Below are 23,378 nucleotides of genomic sequence, written 5' to 3' on the forward strand. Positions count from 1 at the left end.
CTTATCTGGCAAGGTCAGCCCAAGCTTTAACTATCAACCTCTATGCAGAATATGTCTCTTCATTAATGTTCCTAAACTCAGATACTCTATGAAATCCCAGATCTTCATTTTCAATCATTTCTAGAGACCCCTACATATATGTTCAAATTAGTATGAGTTTCTTAATTTTTCCCAGATACTCATTCCCTTCCTCCTGACTTCCCAAATTCTCTCATCCTCTCAGTATCTAAGAATGGATACTGATTTTACTTTATAGAGAAAAGGAATAGAATGGACATACTGGTATTAGCTTATCATTGTCCTCCAGGTCCATCTGCTCTCCTTCCAGTCTCATGAATGCCACTTTTCTTTAGGCCCTTACTTATGTGCTCCTCATCATACCAAGAGTTTCTTCCTTCCTCTAATAGTCTCCACTGCTCTAGAGGTATCATCCTAAACCGCAAATATGAAGCCTTCAAGAGGCTCTCTCTTGATTCCCAAATAAAATGTAGATAACTTAGCATGGTTCTCAAGGGCATCCACAATTTTACTTTAAACTTGCTTACGACACACAACACATTCCACCACAGTGGGCTTCTTGCTACTATTCCCTAAATGCTCTATTCTTGTTCCTCAACTCCCTCACAAGCTCCGCAACATTTAGCTCCTGAAATTGAACAACTCTCCAGGCCCCCACTTGAATACTGCCTCCACTGAAACCACCTCTTTTTAATTGACTGGCAGTGATCGGTCATTCCCCTCTACTGGAAAAAAAAAAAAAAAAAAAAAAACAAAAAGATAAAAATAATACAGCTAAATTTGTATTTAGTCCTTGTTTTTTTTGAATGGTACTCACCAAACTCTATTTTGGCTTTTTATTTGTATATACAGTTCATTTTCTTTGTTGAAACTACAAACTCCTAGAAGATAGGGATTTATATATTATTTGTGTTTATATGCTTAAAGCAGCTAGCACCGAACCTTGTACTTAGTGGGTTCTCAGCAAATCTTGGCTGAATAAGAAAAAAAATGTTCATCTTTTCAAATGGCTGAAATTGTCAAGACATCAGTATATATGCTCACTTTTCATGATTGGTACATATATTTAAATGTTTCAACCTGCATCTTTAAAAAATTTAGTTTATGGCATCTATTCTGAATTTAAGTACAATGAGCTCGTCCATCAAGCAGGAGAACAGATGTTCCACTGAATGCTTGTATACTACTCTTCTCTCTCATTTTCGTCATTGTGCCCAGGAAAGAGACTGACTAGATTTGCAGATTTTCTAACGCATTACAAGAAGATGAAAACTCAGTATATATGTCCAAACTTCTCAGAGGCAGCAAAAGAAAAAAAAAAGATGGGTATGGTATAAGGATTGACACAAAGGACTTGGCAAAGAACTATATATCTAAGAAACATGATTTTTTCTATAATTGTTTTGGTTTATACTTTACCCACTCCATTTTGTAGGTGATGCTAAAATAGTTTTGTAGGCAGAACTAGGCAATACTGTCTCATTTGAAATTCTTTACCAAGAACCTTTAAGATGATAATAATGGTCCATTGAGATGGAAGTCTAAGCACAGGTTTTCCCAAAGAACATAGATTTCCAACCCATTCAAGAAACCGAGACGTATGAAAATGGAAAGAAAACGAAGTCATAAAATGATACCAGCCTCATGAAAAATATAATTTCTTGTGCATGGGAATAAGAGAAGAGATTAAATTTTGGATAATTCCAAACCAGTTATCTGACATTCTTAATATGAGAGAAAGGATTAGGGGATAGCTTTTGTCTTTGAGATGGAGGGAAAAGTATTTTCTCTTTGCAAATTATCAGTCTACCCTGGGAACATTGTTATAATCGGTTATGGAAATTTGAGGCTTACACAAAGGCTTTATTACTGCAAAATGACTTTAGCTGGATACAAGTCTCTTCTAGGCCTGAAAATATTTATGATATATAAAGAAAATAAATATCATATATATTGGAAAGCAATGCTGAGAAAGATGATAGAATAAACGGGCAATTTCGTTAACAAATTTGAAAAAAAATCTTAATTCTGTAATTAATAAGCAGATGACGTACTAAAGAAAGGGGCAGACTCTTTATCAGTTGTGACACATTTAAAACACTAACGGAAGACATCAGAAACCATAGTGTGGAGTTCAGTGGTTCAGTCTGCAGGATCGAATGAGATTTCTCTTCTTTGCTAGATTCTCTGATCTACCTCAATGCTCTAAGTGTGCTTTTTGAAGCGTTCCTAGAGCTATTAAAAGAAATCTCCTCTCAAATATTTAAAAGTCATTTTTGAATAAAAGAAAAAGATGATTTCTTAACATTCCATTCCCTTGATGTTCTGCCTTAAAACCTTCAACTAGAAAGAGAAAGCATATCTGTACATTAAAATTCCAGGAAGGCCATCACTTTGTTTTCAAATGACATTCTGAGCACAAAGGTAAAGCAGGCAGAGAGGCTGCCTTTGTGTTTTGATTTTCCACAGGGGAATTCTTTCAGTCACTTGAAGAGAGGCCCCACTGTACACACTAACACCTGATGTGGAGAAATCTTTGATACATCGTGAGCTGCTTCTATACGGGAAATGACTGGCTCAACTGGGTTGCCACATATTTAGACCCCGATTAGAAAACGAAGTTTATAATATGTATATTAAATGTCCATGTGTACTGCCACTTCAAAATTCACCCTCTTCCTATCTACAATATCTCTCCCTTTTTTTTTAAACATTCAAAGTAACTGAAGCATAAAATGACATATAAGCAAGATGGATTACATAAAAGAAGAAAACTCATTATTTAGAACACCTTAGGAATTCTCTCTTTTATTAAATTATTTTCTAACTTTCTTGGCTTTTCACTGATACAGTCACTCATAAATTTCTAGAATTAAAGAGGCTGCTGTATTTGCCTCTTTCTAGATAGACCTTCCTCATGAATCCGGATAGAGGCACTGTGGTCTCACTTGGCAGATACAGGAGAATAAATACAATCACCCCCAAAGTCAGTATTTTCAGAAATATGCCATGTTGAATGGCCAAGCTTGTGAGTTCCCATTGCAATCACAGGGGCTAATATCAATCAGGTATTATGCAACAGTCTCCTTTTTTTCACAACAGTCATTTTGAAAGGATGAGGGAAGGAGACTGTAAGCAATGATGGCTCTAACACCATGATATTTGTGTTACATTAGAAGGTATCAAGAACCATGTCCTATCAATCTGGAACTTCATAAACTAGAGGGCTACCTAAATTTCCTTCATCAGAGACACAGTCTCATTTGTAATGCAGTCTCAAGGAGTATATTCAGCAATGTTCAAAGAGTAGGCAGCCTGTTATTACACTTAAGTTAATAACAGTTCATGAGAAATAATGAGGATGGATATACCTACAAATCCCCAAATAACCACATTCCAGTGAAAATGTATAAGCATACCATAGGAAACAGATGCCATCATAGTTAACTTACAGACTCTGCATGTTCCATTACTGCTAACACAAAGAAGACATATTCTTGACCACTTTGGAGTTGCTTGTTTGTAAATCCACCGTAATGCTTGTCATCCCCCAGGGTGAACTCAGTGGGAAGGACATCAAAGTGAGCGGCAATATATGGCTTTAATTCAACTTCTCTCCCATAACGGATGCTTCTGCGCTTCCTAGATATCTCCTTAAGCAGCTTAAGGAAAAAAGTGGGAAACAGAAAAAGAACTGTAAATAATAACCCAACTTATTGATAATTTAATGAGAGAAATTAATTCAGAACTGGGAACAACCCAAATGCAATTTGTTCACATTTCATATAGCACATCAGCATCACTAAATCTCAGTTCTCTCAATATCTCAGATGCTTCTCTTCCTGTTAAGGTAAAGGTAAGATACTGGCCTGCTATGACAAGGTCTAGGCTATAAACACAGGGCAATTAGATCCTTTACTGTAGCTCATTTCATTTCCTACACTAATGAAATTCTCTCAAAGTGCATCATAACTTGTCTAAGGAAAAAAGTCAGCTTGATTCGTAAAAGCCTTGTCTTGCAGGAGATTTATTAAACAAGTAGTAACCTCAGACAAAGCCATCTAATTCTTTAAATATAGGCACATTTTAGAAGCAGTTAGTACCACTTTAGATTGTTTTTAGTAATGAGATAACTCATATGATACAAATTCCCACAAATCAGCAGAAGCAGGATCCAATAAACAATTTTTAATATACACATATTAAATAGACATTGTCACTCATTTACCAATTTCTGACTTGACTTAGCTCCCTGGTTAGGCAATCAGGGTGCACTTCCTTACACTTTATCATGGAGTCAACTTTTTCTAGAATTGACCTCTCTTGCGAGTGTGTATATATTGCCAGATAATATAGGCAAGGTAGATGAAAATTAATTTTAGTACTGCCCTGAAGAAAACACACATGCACATGTATATACAGATGCTTCATGTATTTCTAAAGAAAAGAGGTAGAATTTATTTTTGGATAATCTATTGTTTTTCATTGACTCCTTTATTACGAGAAAATCATACTAACAGTGGTTATGAACACTGATTTCAAAGTTACCTTTGACTTCTCCAATTAAAATTGGTATTTCACAGGGTTTAACAAGGGAAAGGTCTGTATTAGTCTGGGATGCCTTGTTGATGTAAGCAGCAATCTTTTTGCCAGTTTCTTGGAAAGAATTTTTATTTTATTTATTTTAATATCTATGCATTAATAGAAAAGTCTATGTATTTGAGGACAAACTGGAAAAAGGAATGAACCTTGTCTTCACCTTGATAAGCAAAATTAAGATACTTATGGAAACAGTGCAGCAAAACTATTTACTAGCCCTGTTTTTGTAAATAGAAATCATCTGGTAAAAACCAAAGTACGATCTCTACTTAGTAGAATGAGAGCCTGGCACGATCAAGGCTAGGCTTCTGTGATAAAATGGCTTCAGACTGTATATGTGATAAACACTGAATCCTTCCATTAGGAATTTGATGGTACGTTACAGTTCCTTCTACACTGGGAGTAGTAAATGTGTTCAGCTGGTTCAAAATTGTATCCTAAAAATGTAAAAACCAGTCTTTCAGTTACAGGAAAATTTCTGCCGACATTATTTTTCAATAATATTTAATTTATAACATGCTAAAATTTTCTGTGAATTTGAGTTTATTGATGCAATTAAAATTACATGAAATGCAAAAGCTGTTTTAGGAAAACCACGGTAGATCGGGCATCACTTGTTTAGCAAATTTGGGCCATCCCATAATAAATTCAGTTATGCTGATCAATTATGCACCAATTGGCCAGTAAAAACACAAGGCCAGAAAGTTAGCACTATCTTTTAATCTTGTTGTCAAATTTAGCTTTACTTATAATAATGATAATTATAACAATAATAGTTTTCATTTATTAAGTAATTATTGAGTGCCAGACACTGTTCTAGGGATCCTAAACATGCACTAGCTCCAATTCACTCCTTATAATAACCCTATAAGGATGGCTAATATTATCCTCATTTTATAAATGAGGAAACTGAGGCACAATAGAAAGTCTCAATATATAATTAGACTCAATTAGTGAAATAAAATGAAATTCCATCTTAGAGATTTTTTCAACTATAATGTAATTTACTTAATGATTACACAATATCATTAGGAAATGTAAATATAATGTTTAAGCTCTGATACTCCTAAATTGTTCTAACTCTGTGTATTTATACATATAATTTTTATGTATCTGCTTACATCAAGACAGATGAATGTGTTATTTCTTTTTTCTTGATTCTTTTCATATGCTAATTAAAAAATATCTGATACCAAATATTTAATGTAGTATTATAATTGAAGCATCATTACACAGGTTATTGTTGATACGTAGTAAAGGACAGTAGCCTATTACACCAAGAAGGAAAACGCACTGCAGAGGTGCTGAACAGCTTTTTGAAGTTGGGTAATCAAAAACATTTATCATGAGTTGTTTATGTGACTGTGTCCCCTCTTCTACTTCACTGATCAAACCCTACCTTGATCTTATTCATATTGCAGATGTAGTGAATAGTCATAATTCATCCATATCATTGTCATTCCCACAAGCACTTTCTGCTAGGGTTTCTTTAGAAGACTTAGAGTAAGTAATTCAGAATAAAATATTTGAGCTTTTGGGTATTCTTAGACTCAATGCAGTCATTCATTAAAGTCAAACCTGGAACATCACTCTGCCCGTTTAGGTTGCTCTAATCTCTGCAGGATGCTTCCTGTGTTACATGTTAAATGGTTCAAATGGGCTCAAATGACACCAAAGTTAGCCAGCATGTTGCAGTTACAACCACAAATGACCACATTATTTTACAACAACCTTTGAGGTACAATGCAGTGAAAAGCTCATGATCTATTACATGACCTGCTCTGAATTAAATATCACTAACATTTTGGGAGTCATTCTGCCCCAAATTCATTTTGACTATCAATGTCTGCTCTGCCTAGTTTGACCTTGACAATAGGAGTTTCAGTTTATAAATTTATCATGTGGAGAGCATCCCTGCAACAAAGGATAAATGAACTCAGAAGATAATTTTGAGAGTAATACTGTTTGGAAAGCCTCTTTCAATTTTTTATGGGCCTAGATACGAGGCATACATGTGGAAATCCCCTTAGGCTACCATTCTATTCAATGATATGGTTCCAACAATTTGAATTATAGGCCTTTCTGAAAAATTACTTGATCAAATACATTTAAGAGAGGAACACTGCTTTGTCAAACCTGGCAGTAACAAGCTATAGATAAAATTACTACAGTGCTTTTATTATCCATGGTAGAAAAAAAAAAAAAAAAAAAACCTGTCTGTAGGGATCAAAAACTGGATGAGTAAGCATAAAGCGAGGCCATAGCCTACTTTCATTTGTTCCCCCCCATAGTGGTTACAAGATGTACTGGAGGTAATTCCAGAAGATATATCAAGGGCTTTAGTTCTTTATCAGAAATAATTTTCATTTTCCAGTCAATGCATATCTTATTTCTTCCACCATTAATTCTACAATGTGGTCTCAATTATATCAGTAAGAAAAGTGGGAAACAACCCATCCTGACCCCAAAATTTTGAATTAATAAAATGTTCTTTACCAACCATTATACAGATTAATGCACCACAACTTGGATGATTAAAATGACCCTTTGTTATGGGAATCAGCAGCAGAGATCCATAGAATTTGATTGCATGAAAGTTCAAAGTCATATAGCCCTATACTTTAATCCATTAGTGTTGCTGTGCATTTTGGAGGTTAAAACCCGGCTATAAAAGAGAATCACTTTCTATTACTTACTACCAAATGGCTTTACTTCTAAGGAAAGCTTATTATTTAAAACAGTTTGATGTCATTCTGGCTTTGATCTCAGTGCCTTAAAAACTTTTTTTTAATAGGTAGAACAATTCATAGATTCTACAACTTGCCTTTGCATTTTAAATTCCATTTTAACTTAAACGGGATGACGACACTTCTGTAGTACAGCTGAGAACCCATTAAAATAGTAAAGAATCTATCAAGATTAACTGATTAGTCAGTTGCAAGTAAAATCATGTTTGGCTTCAAAATGCTTAGAAAAGACCAGCTGATCATTCTGCATTTTCAGTTAAAGGATTACCATTTTCTGAATATCACAGAATAATGATTTTGTTCCTTCACCATCAACGCAAAACAATTAAATTATAACATATTTAAATTACTTGATGACATTATTGAAATAATATCTCATTTTACACAGCTCCAATGATCATCTAATCACTAGTGACACAAAAGCATAGGCCTAACCTTGAACTCATCTCCTTGTCTGAACTTGATCAAATTTAATTCAGATAAATGAAGCCAGTGATCATAAATCCCACTTCTAGAGATGACACTGTCTGCCAAAGAAAGCTAACAACCTTTCTGGCCAGATCACAGTCTCTTTTGTGCAGACACAGATATGAAATAAACATCACCTCTCTGTAATGTAGGTAGGGAATTTATTCTTTTCCTTGCTCTGTTTGTACTAGTTGGAGGTAGAAGAAATACCTAGAAATAAAAAGTTGTACTACAAGGTGTGGCCTACGCTATAAACAATCCCAATAAATTAAAATCTCATATTTGCCAAATGGGGGCGTTATGGTTATGTGCCTTATGAATTGATTGTAAACAGCATCATGTTAAAATAATAAAGGCTCTTCTGTATTTTAAAATGTGAATTCTACTCATTAACTTGCTGTGGTCCTCTGGGGATCTAGCTCAACACTTCTGGATCATATTTTCTTATCTAAATAGAAGTATGTAGTAATTATGTCTTGTTCTTCATGTTATGCATTACCTTTCAAAAATGTCCTTATACAAGAAGAGTACCAATTATAATGCACCTGCTGTTGCAAGATTTTGGAAATCCACATTATATATTTAGTAGTTGTTGTTTCTTATTCTACATATTTTGCTTTGCTCACAATTTTGTGATTTGTTTTCTCTATAGTTAAACGCATTTTTGACTCTGAAAACCTACAGAATGTAGAATAAGGCAAACATTTGGTAATCAACAGAATTCTGTGAGAAACTGGTCAAGACCGTATAGTAGGTCAAATGAACTCTGCTGCAAATTGCAATTTGGTGTTTGTAACAGCCTCAGCAACTGTTGCACTAATGAAGGGGACCTTGGGATTTATATCACTGGTGATTAAGTCTTTGCTGACAATTCACTTCACCTTACACACCTCTACATCATGTTTTACAAGGGGCAAGGGGCAAAATATTAAGGCCAAGAAAGATTAGACAGGTTGTAAGCTTTACTGCAGCTTAATGTTTTTTCATTAAAGCCAAAGGATCTTTGTTGGGATCCCCAGGGGTTAGCATGCCCAAAGCACTGAACCATCCAACCAGCTAGGTATGGAGAAGCCAGCACCCAGATTAGATCCTGAAAGGCCTCCCAGGGAGGGGACGGATATGCAGCAAATTAAATAACTAATGAAAGACATAGCCAACAATGACATAGTTACCTCATCTAATTCCATTTCATCTGGACTCTCCCATGGCTTGATAAATTTCCCGCGAGATTTCTTCAAAGGCACGATTATTATGTAGTAACCTCTGCACAAGAATGAATAGATTAAAGTTAGGTTAGTTCAAAGGAGGAAAACGTGGATATACCCTTAAATCTTCCACAGACCAGTGAGGCTGAAGGCAAATTATGGATATGGGGTGACTTGTCCATTTCTTACATCAATGACAAATAACCACCTGTTTGTTCAATTTTAAAAACAACATGGGAAGACATTTATGTGTGATTGCAATGATCTTGTATGGTAATATCATCATGGTTGACTGCTCTTTATTAGGTATCATAAACAGAGCAGGCATAGTTTGTTAGGGCCCTGGTGCTGGACACATACAAGGCTAGAATATTGCAATCTACCACCACAAGCTGCTGAACCAAATATTTTCTACGACATTAATTTATAAGAAGATGTTTTTAAAAGGAGGATGTATAAGAAAAATTTTACTCCTAGCCCACATAAATAACTACTAGTACTGTTGTTTATACAAACCTAAAATGCTTCTTCATTTGAATTAGAAATTTTTAAGTACCAAAAATTAGGTATAATTGCACAGAGTAAGACATTAAAAATTCCCTCCTTTTTCTACCTATCAAATTGCAAACCTCGAGGTAAGTACCAAAGAAAATTGGAGAAAATCACGACTTAAGGGCCTTCAAAATAGCTATCAATATAATGACATTTATATGAAAAGACAAAAGTAACTGAATACTTACACTGAAAACAGTCAACTAAAATTTAAGGAATGTATAAAGGCACCCATCCACAGATAGGTATGGGTTATTTGTAAAGCTGTTTTGTCACTTCAGTTTAGTATATACTCTGCTTTCATATTCCTGTTTAGGGATTCTGCTCATACTATCTTTAGTAGTAACTATACAAGGACTTTGAACATACCGTATAATAATAACATATTAATCACTTCCTACTTCTCAGGTATTATAGTAAATGCATAATCTGGTTTTGTCCTCCTACAGAGAAATTCTTTGAGCAAAGCCTAGGTATCACCTATAAGGCTACAAGGATTGGTCACAGGCAAAAAGATCTGTAGAGATTAAATAATTGCCAAATTAAAACAGATAGTAATGGGACGCAAAGCTACATTTATCTTAATGGTGACAGTGGTCTGTCTCTTTTTCTTATTTACTCTATGTGTCATAAAGTATTTTCTAAGGACTCCATACACTTCGTGGAGATTTACTGTGAAAATGAAAACACACACACACGGACCTAAACACACCCCCATACCTTTAAAAGAGGAGGCCACCACATAGGACAAAGAAACAAGACGAAGGACACTCCCAACCCTGTGTCACACTGAATCACAGAGACCAATCACAGAGACCACAGAGGCCAGCAAAGCCTCTTTCTATTCATCTCAAAGCAAAACCTGTAATAAACTCAGTAAACTCTCTGTGATTAAGAACTCTGTTTCCATTAAGAGTCTAGAGCAGAGCTGTTCAGTACGGTATCCACTAGCCCCTGGGGGCCATCGAGCACTGCCAATGTGACTAGGCCAAACTGAGATGCACTGTAAATGTAAAAGACATATTGCATTTCAAAGACTTAGCATTACAAAGAGTGTGAAATATCTCAGTAATAATTTTTAAAATAATGATGACATTATAAACTAACCTAGATATATTAGGTTAAATAAAATAAATTATTAAAATTAATTTCACCTGCTTTTTATTTTTTCACTGTTGCTACTAGAAAACTTAAAATGTCACATGTGACTTTCATTACATTTGTTGGACGGCACTGCTCTAGAGCATTCTGGTGAAGAACATGGCACTTGGAGATTTGTCTGGCTGGGAGTTTGGGCTGATCTTGGGCTTAGACCCCAGAATCTGTTATATATTCTGAAATATGTGAGTAAAAAATACCAGGCTGTGATATGGGGGGAAATAAACCAAAGGTGCTCAGCATAGTGTGTGTGGCATGTAGCAGTAAACAGATACCAGCTGCTACTGGCTAGTATGAACATCACAGGTCAGAGAGACGCATCTGAACTGTCTTATTCAGTAAGACTCCATGAAATTCCGTGAGCTGCAGGTTAAGGAGCCTGTCAAACTTCTTTTCCCCTAATCGAGAATTCAACTCAAAGCAGACAATTATACCACAATACTTTCTCCATGGTGCCCTGAGCAACTAATCAACAGATACACAGGATTACACCAGCTAGCCATTCATTTTCTTTACTACAAATAATCATGATGATCAAGGAGGATGAGGAGAAGGCAGAGTTGGAGTGTGTGACAGAGACCAGTATCTTTTATTTTATGATCCAGAGTAAGCTTCCCCCTCTTCCTGTCCTCCCACCATCTGAAGGATTTGCCAAACAAGTCCATCATGTTAAATGAGCATGGAGGAGAATGACAGAGGCTGCAACTGAGCGTACAAAATCACACTGCAGATGTGCTTGATAAACACACTTGTCAAGGAACCTCTTGCTTTTCACTACCAACTGCACAAAGTCAGAAAAAATGCAATGATATTTTATATTATCAGAGCACTACCATTGTCCTCCTTCAGAATCTTGTAAATCAAGGTTAAGCTGATGAGTTTCATTAATTTTTTCTTCTGCTTTCATACTTTGAGTTGCCATTCTTGCACATGAAAAAAAAAATCCATTCTTTCTTCAGCAGCACTCCCCCACTATTCATTTTACTTGTGGCTGGGATAAGAATTGAACAGCCTCCCCCACAGCAATTAATTAACGGTGCGGCCAGATATCCACAACCTTTTTTCTCCACTGATCTCTAAAGCATTCATCTAGGGCAGTCAAAGTGAAGCTTGCTTCAAAGCAGCTCTTGCACATTGAAAGAAATAGGGCGGTGGCAATTTGAAATTCTGTATTATACAAAGCCTCACCTCAGTCTAAATCCACACATTTCAACTGTGCTCTCTGTAACTATGGCTTTGTAAACATCAACTTCCTTGCCTTACCCGCAACCTGTCTCTCCCCTGAGGGTACTGCTTCCTTTGCAGCCTTCTCATATGGCAGCTGTGGATTCATCCCTCCTCCCCTGCCCATGAACCTCAGAGTCAGGGTTTGGGGCTTCTTTCCTGGCTTCCCATCGCTTCCTGCAGGTATTTTTCTTCCACCCTCTTGCTTTTGTAGTAACAAACCCCTTCTTTTTTGAAGTTCACGCGATCCAGCTATATTATGATCTTCTTTGGCTGGTTTTTGCCATCTAGTACCTCCCCCAGCATCTCCTTTCTCTCAGGGAAGATTCTTTGGCAGAGTTCACGGCCTTCTTTTTTCTCCAAACTCTGCCATCATCCTGGGTGATTTCAACCTTCATAGGTCTGGCCCATGTACCACTGAAGCTCTCAGATTCTTCAATTCTCCCTTTCCAAAGACCATCTCATCCACTCTACCTTAGCTGAAATCTGCACTTGCCATTCTCTGTGCCAGAATCCAGGGAGCTGAACACAGCTTGAGAAATAAAGCACAGGGCAGAATAATGCCATAAATTCAGAATCAGCAAACGCAGTTAGGCCTTCAACATGGCCTGGCAATCTTACCACTATCTAGTTTCCTAATAACTTCTTCAATTGCCTAGTCCTTCCATTTTCCACAGTAACATTTTCACTTTCTCCTCTAGCTTGAAACCTTGGATGTTCAAACCTCCCCACTAGAAGATGGCCTCATCTCTTATATACACAGAAAATGCAAAGATTCAGACAAGAATTCCCTCATCATCTGTCTACCAAACTACAAGCCTATCTAGATCTGTAAACAAACCATACATTTTCTATTGGTAAAGTAGAAGGGCTGGCCCTACTTTTGAAGGCCATTAACTATTTCTTGAATTGTTTTCCATCTTCTCACTTTCTTAGGAAGTTAACCATACATTGTACTCCTTCTGTCTCATATATCTCAACTTCTCCTTCCCCATTTGATCCCACCACTTAGGTTTCAACCATGTATAAATATGTGTCATACAGAGAACAAAACAAACCACATCCCACTCTAGTCACCTCTCTTTCTCCCACTCCTGACTGCCAAAATTCTGCAAATAGCTGTGTGTTCCTGCTGCTCCCACTGCCTCCCTTTCCCTTCACTTCCCGGCTGACTAGGCTTTAGCGCCTGCCTCCTCACTCTACCTCACTGCCATTGCCAGGGTGCTCAGTGATCTCCAGGGTATACATCAAAAGGGGAGTTTTTGATACTCTTCTGTCCTTCTTGCTCTCTTAGAAGACCTTTTAAGATGTTAACACTCTCCATGAAACATTCTGAGCCCTTTCTCTGTGATATTCTTCTGTTATTTCTATGTATATCTCTTTGTACGCTAACCTCATTTCCTTAGCAGAATTTATCATCTGCGGCCCAGCTACAATGGTGACATTCCTCAAGGCTCTGGCCCAGAACTTCTATCCAGACCCTATTTTCATCCTAGATCTCATTCCAACTCAGGGCATCAGTTCTTAGCTATATGCAGATGATTTCCAGATTCATATCTTTAGCCAAGAATGTTCTTCTGAATTCCACTGGTTTAGCTGACTTTAAGTTACAAAAGTACCCCAATTTAATGTGGTTAAAAGAAATAATATGCCTTTCAAAATAAACTCTCCCTAATATTGCATTACAATCCATTTCAGTGCACAAGCCAGAAACCTAGGTGTTATCGTTGACAATCTGCTTTTATTCTCTCCCTCTGTCATACTCAATCTATTGCTAAGTTCTATCACTTCCAAACCCTATCTCCAGTGCATGTGCTTCTCTCCACCTCTACTGCCACTCTTCTGGCCTCATTCCATGTCTCATGCCCAGACTGTGACCTTACTCTCTCAACTCTCTCTATTGACTTTAGCCCCTTCTAGTGCAGTCTGAAATTTTCACATCACAATACAAAATTTGTAGTGTCATTTCCACTTTTTAAAACATTTCAATGGATCCTCATTTCTCTTAGGATAAAGACTGAAAGGTATCAGAAGGCCAGCAGGATCTTGCCTGAATCCCTCTGACTGTGCCCTCTCAGCTATAGCTCGATAGGCTTTCAGTTTCTTGCATTTACCCTAGTCCAGTGGTTCCTAGCCTTTTTGGCACCAAGGACTGATTTTATGGAAGAAACTTTTTCCACGGACAGGGTGGGGATTGGGTGGATAGTTTCGAGATGAAACTGTTTCACCTCAGATCATCGGGCATTAGATTCTCATAAGGAGCCGGCAACCTAAATCCCTCACATGTGCAGTTCACAATAGGGTTCATGTTCCTGAGAGATTCTAATGCCACCACTGATCTGAAAGGAGGCGGAGCTTGCTCCAGTGGTAATGCTCCCTCCTCACTGCTTACCTCCTGCTGTGTGGTTGGGTTCCTAACAAGGTTAGGAACTGGTACCCATTCACGGCCCAGGGGTTGTAGATCTCTGACTTAGTTCATTCTGTCATTAAACTATCGATCATTCTGTTCCCACCTGCCTAGAACTTTCTGTCACTCCCACCTAGTTAACTATTCTCTTTCCTTAAATATCTGCTAACTGATTATTTTCTAAGTGAAATCTTCCCTGATTTTTTTTAAACCTATTACCCCCATTATATGGTCTCTATGAACCATTTTAATCTATAAATTTTCTTATACAACAAATTTATATACTTACAAAAACATTACTAAAGCAGACATACAAATAGTACCCCTAACATTTGCTTAACTTTGCCATTTTATCATGGAATTATTCTTTCACTGTAAAGAAAGTGGGTACAAGAGGTGGCTCTCGGGAATTAAAGCCTCTCGTAACTCAGGCAGTCAAAAATATTTGGCGGTTCTTCTCCATCAGAATTTTCAACTCTCAGTCTCATCAAGCTTTTTCTCCTTTCTTCAAACCAGCAATGGCATGCCCAAATAGAGTTTCTAGAAAATATAACTCCTTATTGCAAACGTTCTTTTCTTTACTGGCCTACTCGTGACCCTTGTTCTAATCTCACAGGACATTAAGAAAGATAAGATGATTCATATTGGAGGAGTGAAATGGGCAGCTAATATGTGCCCTACAAATTCATATCAACCAAATCATATGAGCTGAAAGAACTTGCTTGAAATGAAAATAAAAAAATAAATTGCTTTTGGAGCTAGCTTTATATATGGGTAAAATTAAACTCAACATTCTGCTTTGCCTGTCTGCCTCAAGCCTGGAGTTTAGACTCCAAACACCTTTTCAAAATAGACTTTAACTATTAAAGTAATAGAAAAATAAATAACTTCAGAATCAATATATCTGGAAAGCCCTTGACTACTTATAAAGTAAGCTGTGTTTTCCCAGTATATTAGATTTAATTAGATAAGTTAAATCTAACCTTCAGAGTTTTAATTACATTAAGTAAAGTTTTACTAATTTCATTTAATATGTTATCATCAAGGGGCCCAGTTCCCCATAATTATATGAGAAGGCAAGCTCTGGTTTTTGTGGCAGTCCCACTTCAAATTCAGTCAGGCTTTTTGTATTAGTGTGTATTAGTATTCTCAAACATGTTATTTAACTGGGAGGTGAAAAATCCATCTAGGACTTTAATGATGAATGTCATTCCTTGCGTAAGCCTCCTGCTTTACCGCTCCTTAAATTCTCATGGCAACCCACTGACTTTATTGCTTCATGGCATTAAACACACACTTCTGTGATCTGTACCCAAGCACATATGCCTGGTCACTCTTAGTTCTAAGGTTTGTCTGGGGAAGTCCTGTTTATGTCTACTTCTTTTGGAGTTTCAACCAGTTATCAATTGACCTAGAAAAAAAAAAGTTCTATTTTGACCAATAAACTTATGGTCACAGAGGCAGGGCTCTGGAGCCAGACTGCCTGGATTCAAGTCTTTCCTCTCTGGTTTTGTGTTGCCGGCTGGGGCAAGTCAGTGTATATTGTGTGTTCCCCAGCTATAAAAAGAGGAGCACCATTCCTGGGAGGATTACATCAGTTAATGTGTGTAACGTCCTTTGCATAGCACCTACTATGCCCTCTGTTCGTATTAACTATTACCAGTATCAGCTGTATGATCTTGGCCAGGCCACTTAGTACCATTGGTCCTCATTTTACCCATATGTAAATTAGAGGAAGAATACCTACCTCACAGGGTTATTGTGAGTCTTAAATGAAACCTAATATCCTCAGTAAATTGCAAAGTACTATACAAATTTAAGCCTTCACTACTGTAACTCACAAACACATGATTAATTACTCTTCATTAGGCTGCTAATAGTGGAACACAAATCTTATGAAGCAACACCGTAAGCCATGCTTCCATAAAAATCTTCTTGTTTAAGAGAAAAAGTTGAGAACAAATTAGTAAGACCAAAGAAATTGAAAATTTTATAAAATACCCTTATTCTTTATTTCCATTTTTTATAAACATAAAATGGTTGTCGTAAAATTAATTTACATTGAGTACTTTCTGGTAGTTTTTTCTCTTAGTATAATCTGTGTTGTACATTTTTTAAATACCCAGAGTAAAATTCTGCTCTATAAAGTCACAGAAGTTCCCTGTGTCATTACAACTTGCTTCTGAACAACAGTAGCACTGCTAGATCTGACCGGCATTCTGCTCCCCAAATCTATTTAAATAGTAGGTTTAAGCACCACAGAATTCCTGATACCAGAACTTGCAGTATCCTTAAGGCTGTTACAAAAGAAATTTAGCCTTTCTGTGAGGGAACTCTCCTGATGTGGCACACAAAAAATACAAAAAACAAGTATGAAAGTAAAGAGATATTAAATTAATTAGAAATCATTAGACACTTTTTAGGTGTTGAGGAGTTAAGGAGTAGGGGCCAAGACCTCCTCATCAGCTTGGCCAGAAATGAAAGCATGGTTTCTGTTGGTCGAGAAAACAGGTGTCAATCACCAAAACTGCATTTTGCTTGAAAACAAATAGGAAGCATTTTTCTGGATAGCGTTCATCTAAATAAAAGTTAGCAACCTGCCCACAGTTCTGGAATGAGTTCTGTTTCTTCCTCACATTTTTTCTCATAGAATATTGAATAAAAAGCTACAACCTTTCCTAATTTCTAAACTTGCCAACCACTGCAAGTGACACAGCGTGGCACGGAGCTTCTTGTAATACCTGACCGTGCTACATTAACCAATCTAGAAAACAGGAACAGTAACCTTACACTATTACCCTTTTAAGAATTCCACTAAATAGAAATCATCTAAGGCTTTTCACTAAAAGATTTGCTTTTCATTTTCTATTTCTTTGATACTTTTCTCACTCAAGTACTTTCCTGGTTTAGTCTTTCACTCATTTCTTCCCCAAAGTGGTTGTAATGTATTTCTGAGAATCTTTAATTCATTTCTAGAAAACAAAAAATGTCCATAATAGTTTGCTTTCTTTTTCTGCTTCATAATGGTCTCATTTCTGTGATGTCAAAGTTTTATACCTTTTCCCTGACTCCCTTTTCATATACAGAAGGGGAAAGTGCATAAATAAAACAAAAAAATTGAACAAGCTAAAAAAAAAAACTGACAAAGGTAGAAAACATTCTGCAATATTCGCAACTCCTTCAGAAATTGGAAAATGAAACTGAAGTTGACCACCAATAGACTACAAGTGCCAGTTTCCAATAATAGCTAACACATTTTGGCAATACAATTTGGGGAACAGCCTCTTAAAGGTCATTTTTTATATAAATAAAAGTATTGAAAATGAAATTAATAGTAAATGCTCAAGAATATACTATACTATTTTCCTCTTTCAACTGCTCTTTTCCTGAAGAGACATGCATGTTTTTTTAATGGAATGAACTTATAGTCTATCTTTTCCCTGTTCTTTCATTATTTGTAACTTTTTCACCTTTCTTAAATCTTTCTCACACTATCAGATTCAGATTAGATATGATCTCCTTCAGGAGGCCTCCCCTGACACCCAAGTTGGGCTAAAACTTGATACTTATGTTTCCACAACACCTGGCAGTACCCATCCCATTATATTCACATTATCTGTTTTCTGAATCTATTCCCTTACTATAAGGTAGGACTTAATCTCAGTCATCTTTCTATTCCCAGAAATAGCCCTGACAAAATAGTGTGTATAGAATATATATTTGTTGGATGCCAGCAGGAAAGTCTTAAGAGGTAGACAAGTACAATGTGGCCAAACAACAATTGCTAGTCCTTCTCTTGCCTCCACACCATCAGAGACGCTCTATCCTCTGAGTGAACGGCTGTCTCTCCACTCCCACTCCCATGGCCCAGCTAACTTCCTGTCACTTTTGAAGTCTTGGCTTAAAAAGCCTCAGTTGTCACTTTCTCTAGGACTGCTGAACTAATAAGCCGGAGTTAGGAGCCTCGTCTACAGCCTCCCTTATCTATCTAATTTTCTCTATTATAGGACTCTGCTTCAGTGAACTCTTTGCTTGTCCAAATTGCCCAATTAACTATGCTGTATGAGAACAATGAGAAAGAACACACTGTCGCTACTGAATCCCTGAAACATTAACATTGACTGCTGTTAGGGTGGGTGATCAAGAAGTAACTGGTAGGTCTATGGCCTTGATGGTTTTATAGGTAAATACTTATCCCCAAACTCATTGAGTTGTATAAATTAAATATGCACAGGTTCTTACATATCAATTATATTTCAAGAAAGTGGTTTTAAAAATTCATAAATATCCTTTATCTGTCAAGATCAATTAATAAACATTCAGAATGAATACACAAATCAATGAATATAATCCCACTGTCATACTGAAATTGGTTGGGATAAAAATTACACAAATACTCCATTCTCATTTTCAGATTTCTGGATTATAGAAAAAGAAGGGCCGGGCGCCGTGGCTCATGCCTGTAATCCCAGCACTTTGGGAGGCTGAGGGGTCAGATCACGAGGTCGGGAGATCGAGACCAACCTGGCTAACATGGTGAAACCCCGTTTCTGCTAAAACTACAAAAAATTAGCCAGGCGTGGTGGTGGGCTCCTGTAGTCGCAGCTACTCGAGAGGCTGAGGCAGGAGAATGACGTGAACCCAGGAGGCAGAGCTCGCAATGAGCACAGATGGTGCCACTGCACTCCAGACTGGGTGACAGAGTGAGACTCCGTCTCCAAAAAAAAAAAAAAAAAAAAGAAAAATAAGAGTAGACAAATGTGAAGACCTTATTTTACACTGAATTTATTTTATGAATAATCTTTTAGAAATTCTTTTCACTGAATTTATTTTAATAATAATCTTTTAGAAATTCTTTTCACTGATTTTAGTAATAATCTTTTTGAAATTCTCACCTAGTTGAAATTCATCAATTATTTTATCAAACAATAACTGAACGTTTACTCAGGAAAGATTGTTTTAGGATGTGTATCATGTCTGAATTTATTAATTATACCTAAATTACACAAATTATCCTATTTTAAAACTTCTTATTTCTGATTTCATTTTTTAATACCTGATTTTCTCAGCCATCTGCTTTAAGTTTTCTGGAGTTTCGGGAGTTTTTGATCACTTTTTGAGTTTTTCTCCTACAAAATCCCTTTGCCATGCTGCTCTGGCTCAGTTCTCCTCTTAGATTTCTAATAATCCCTCTCTGTGTCCTCTACTGGCTCTCTTCTTCCTATTAACTGAGACCTTTATTTTAGTCTTTTGCTTCACATTTTCCCCTCATTGCTTCAATGATTCTGTCTTCTTCCATGAAACCATTGCTATCTTGTTAATAACTCCTAAATGCGTATCTATAATCCTTTTTTATTTTTATTTTATTTATTTTTTGTTGTTGTTGTTGAGACGGAGTATAGATCTGTTGCTCGGGCTGAAGTGCAGCGGCACAATCTTGGCTCACTGTAACCTCCACCTCCCAGGTTCAAGCGATTCTCCTGCCTCAGTCTCCTGAGTAGCTGGGATTACAGGTGTGCGCCACCATGCCCGGCTGATTTTTGTATTTTTAGTAGAGATGGGGTTTCGCCATTTTGGTCAGGCTGGTCTCGAACTCCTGACCTCGTGATCTGCCCGCCTTGGCCTCCCAAAGTGCTGGGATTACAGGCGTGAGCCACCATGCCTGGCCATCTTTAATCTTAATAACTTCTCTAAGCCCACACTTCTAACTAGGTATTTCACTGATATTTCATATTAATACATACAACATTAAACTCATGGACTTCTGAATTTTTTTATCCTTTAGGATGACGGCATCATTCATTGTCATCCAAGCTGAGACCTCAGAGCCATATTTTACTCTCCTGATCTCATCATTAAAGCAGCTACCAATGTATGCTGTACTACTACTCTAGTGTATCTCATGTCTGCCTCTGCATCCTATTTCCATCATCATCATCTTCCTTCAGAATCTTGTTATTTGCCTAGAGTCAACTATGTGACCACCTCCCAACAATTTTCTCTACCACTATCTCTATGGTGCTCCCATCTAACCAACTTCCAACAATGCATGAACTATGAATAAATGCCTCTCTGCTCGACCTTCAAACCTGGCATAGCAAGTTTCACCTAAACTTGAGGGTGTGAGATAAAAGAAACGAGAAAGGATTTATTCTTATTCCAAACAGGTAGAACAATAGATGCGCAACAACTATTTCCTAAAATGGAATTTTACTATGTATTATAGAAATGTTATCATGCCACTCTCCTGCATAAAGAGCTTTAATGGGTTCCCATTGTCTAGAGGATATAGTTTTCACTTCTGGGTATACCCTTGGCTCTTGTATTCCTCCTTCTTCCTTCTCTTGTCACTTGTGGCCAGGCACTCTGGGATCCAGCCGTATGGCACCACTGAGTGCCTTCAGTAATGGGCCTATGCACATACTGCTCCCTTTGCATATAGTCTCTCTTTTATTATTTGTATGCCTCCTATTTATCCCTTAAGATTAAGTTCAGAAACTTCCTTGACCCATTCTGAATTAGCTGCTCTTAAGATAAAGCACAATTCTATCATTAATGCTTACTACATCTGTCTGTTTCTCTGTATCTCTCTCACTCTATGGTAAGGTCTTTGAAGTCAGGAATCCAACTTTTTTTATTCCCCGGGGTCCACCACTGTACTTGTAGTTCATACATTTTGATGAAAATACTTTTCTCTTCTATTAGTTATGCAACCAACTAGCTATATGTCCTTGGACAAACTACTTAATTGACTGGATTTAATTTTCCACTTCAGGCCTGTTGGCCTCTATGCTGTGCTAAATTCAAACCAGAAAACTTGAATTTTCTAATGTTTATATTTTTTCCAAATGTCATTTTTGCCTTTAACTTTTTGGAATTTTTCCTATTTTTAATACATCACTGTCATACACCATTATCTAATTTCCCCCCATTTTTTTCAACCTTTCAGTACTTTGTAAGACTTCTTCATAATTAGAAAAATATTTTGCCAAATATTAGAGTTAATCACCTTATTCCATAAACTATGACATAAAATGCTTTGTAGTAGCTGGGCACGGTGGCTCACACCTGTAATCCTAGCACTTGAGGAGGCCAAGGCGGGCGGATCATGAGGTCAGGAGGTTGAAACCATCCTGGCTAACATGGTGAAACCCTGCCTCTACTAAAAATACAAAAAATTAGCCAGGCATGGCAACAGGCACCTGCAATCCCAGCTACTCGGGAGGCTGAGGCAATCCCAGCTACTCAGGATGCGGAGGCAACGGAATCGCTTGAACCTGGGAGGTGGAGGTTGCAGTGAGCTGAGATCGCGCCACTACACTCCAGCCTGGGTGGCAGGGTGAGACTCCGTCTCAAAACAAAAACAAACAAAACGCTTTGTAGTAAGAACCATGTTCTGTAAGTTTTTCTGTTTCTCCTAAATAACACTGTCCCTGCAACACAGATTAAAAACTCAGTGTTAAATTAACAAAAATCTGTGTTACGATGAATACTAGGACACGTTGTAACAGAATGCGGATAGCAAAACTGGGAGTCTGAGCAGAAGAATCTTTCACAACATTAAGCAGTATCTTCTTTTATGACCTCTATAATTTTGAGATATAACGTTCTTATTTACCTATAATTCTTTCCTTCAGCCCTAATCCTTCAATCAACTTACTTTATATTCTCATTTGCAGGTACTTCAGGCAGTTGCACAGTAATCATGCCATCCAAGTTGGTCTTCCCAATGAAGGCAGGCTTGGTACGTAATACATCTGGTGCAGTCTTTGCTGTGACCCTGTGCTGCAGCCCACCAGCACTGTTTCCACGATTTGTCAGCACGAATGAATATGACTTCTCAGGCTTCAGGTTGACAATTAACTTCTGTGTGGCTCGGCCATCCACTTCTTCTACCATTTTCCCATCATCATAAAGAATCTAAAGAGATAAAACCAATAAAAAAATCTGGTTATCAGAGAGGCAAAACATATTTTCTAAACCAATGTGCACTTGCTTATGGAAAATGTATATATAGTCAATTCTAATTTTACGTGATTTCTAAGCCCATGAGTAGTCATAATTCTGGAGATCACATCAATTTTCCTGTCATTTCCTACTGTGTAATGATAAAATATTTCCCAGTCTATCAAAAATACACAAAGACATATATATATATATATATATATATATATATAATAACTTATCAATATTAGACCTGTCAGTTGTATGTGATCTTAATGGAATATGTGCAGAAAAGCTCTACATTTCAATGTATTATCAATATTGCCTATTTTCTAAAGGTTTTGGTTCCTCTTTATAAATATATTTTTACTTTCAAAAATGTTTCTCTATTTCTTACTTCATAAATATGTACTTGCTAACATCTCTTAATGGCAAGTCAGAGTTTAAAATGTGCCAAGAATACAGGCCAACAAACAAATTCAGAAACTCCCAGGGTATTATAATATAAATAGGTAGAATCCATGTAAATTTCATTCTCTGGCTGAAAAACAAAAGCACTAGCTTAGATGTAAAAAGTTCAAGTTCAAAGTAGTAGGTAACCTACAAGTGATGCCAGCCCTGGATTTAAGCTCCTGCTCCCTCTTCAGAGTGAAAAGGACACACTTACAAAGCACCAAACTGTCTCCCATGTGAAAGTCACAAATGAAAATAGCAAGGACATGTGGCCAAAACAAAGTGGTCTGCTTGCAGTGCAAATAACTTACCCAGATAAACGGTCCCCTCTACTTTTATCTGTGATTTCTTACAAATTAGAAAACAACTTACTTTGAAAGGCATGGCGGAGTTGTAATTCTCTGGAATCTCCCAAGACAGCAACACGGAAGTCTTCATTACTGCTTTGACATGAAAATTTTTTGCAAACACTGCTGGAAAAGGAGAAACAGTGTATTTAAACTATTCTTAAAACAGATGACCTGTCCTTTCCACCATGGACCATAGGGCTTATGCTAGATGCTGTCTACTTTGATCAGGGAGAGAAGTATGATTTTCCTACCT

General features: G+C 37.0%; 1 protein-coding gene across 37 annotated transcripts in view; it reads right to left on the reverse strand.

Annotated features, from left to right (window-relative positions):
* Positions 1–23,378, reverse strand: part of PTPRD (protein tyrosine phosphatase receptor type D) — a 2,318,035-nt gene that overhangs the window by 149,582 nt on the left and 2,145,075 nt on the right. For 22 of the 37 annotated variants that reach the window (XM_030813761.1, XM_030813755.1, XM_030813060.1 and 19 more), the window contains 4 exons: positions 23,148–23,248; positions 22,039–22,298; positions 9,005–9,095; positions 3,471–3,680 (listed from right to left, as the gene is read on the reverse strand). In XM_030813761.1, the coding sequence (XP_030669621.1) occupies positions 3,471–3,680; positions 9,005–9,095; positions 22,039–22,298; positions 23,148–23,248 (662 nt within the window). The remainder of the gene's footprint in view (positions 1–3,470; positions 3,681–9,004; positions 9,096–22,038; positions 22,299–23,147; positions 23,249–23,378) is intronic. The other 15 variants (XM_030814138.1, XM_030813396.1, XM_030813450.1 and 12 more) reach the window with 1 other exon arrangement.

The sequence above is a fragment of the Nomascus leucogenys genome, chromosome 1a (assembly GCF_006542625.1).
Source record: "Nomascus leucogenys isolate Asia chromosome 1a, Asia_NLE_v1, whole genome shotgun sequence".
Taxonomy (NCBI): Eukaryota; Metazoa; Chordata; class Mammalia; order Primates; family Hylobatidae; genus Nomascus; species Nomascus leucogenys.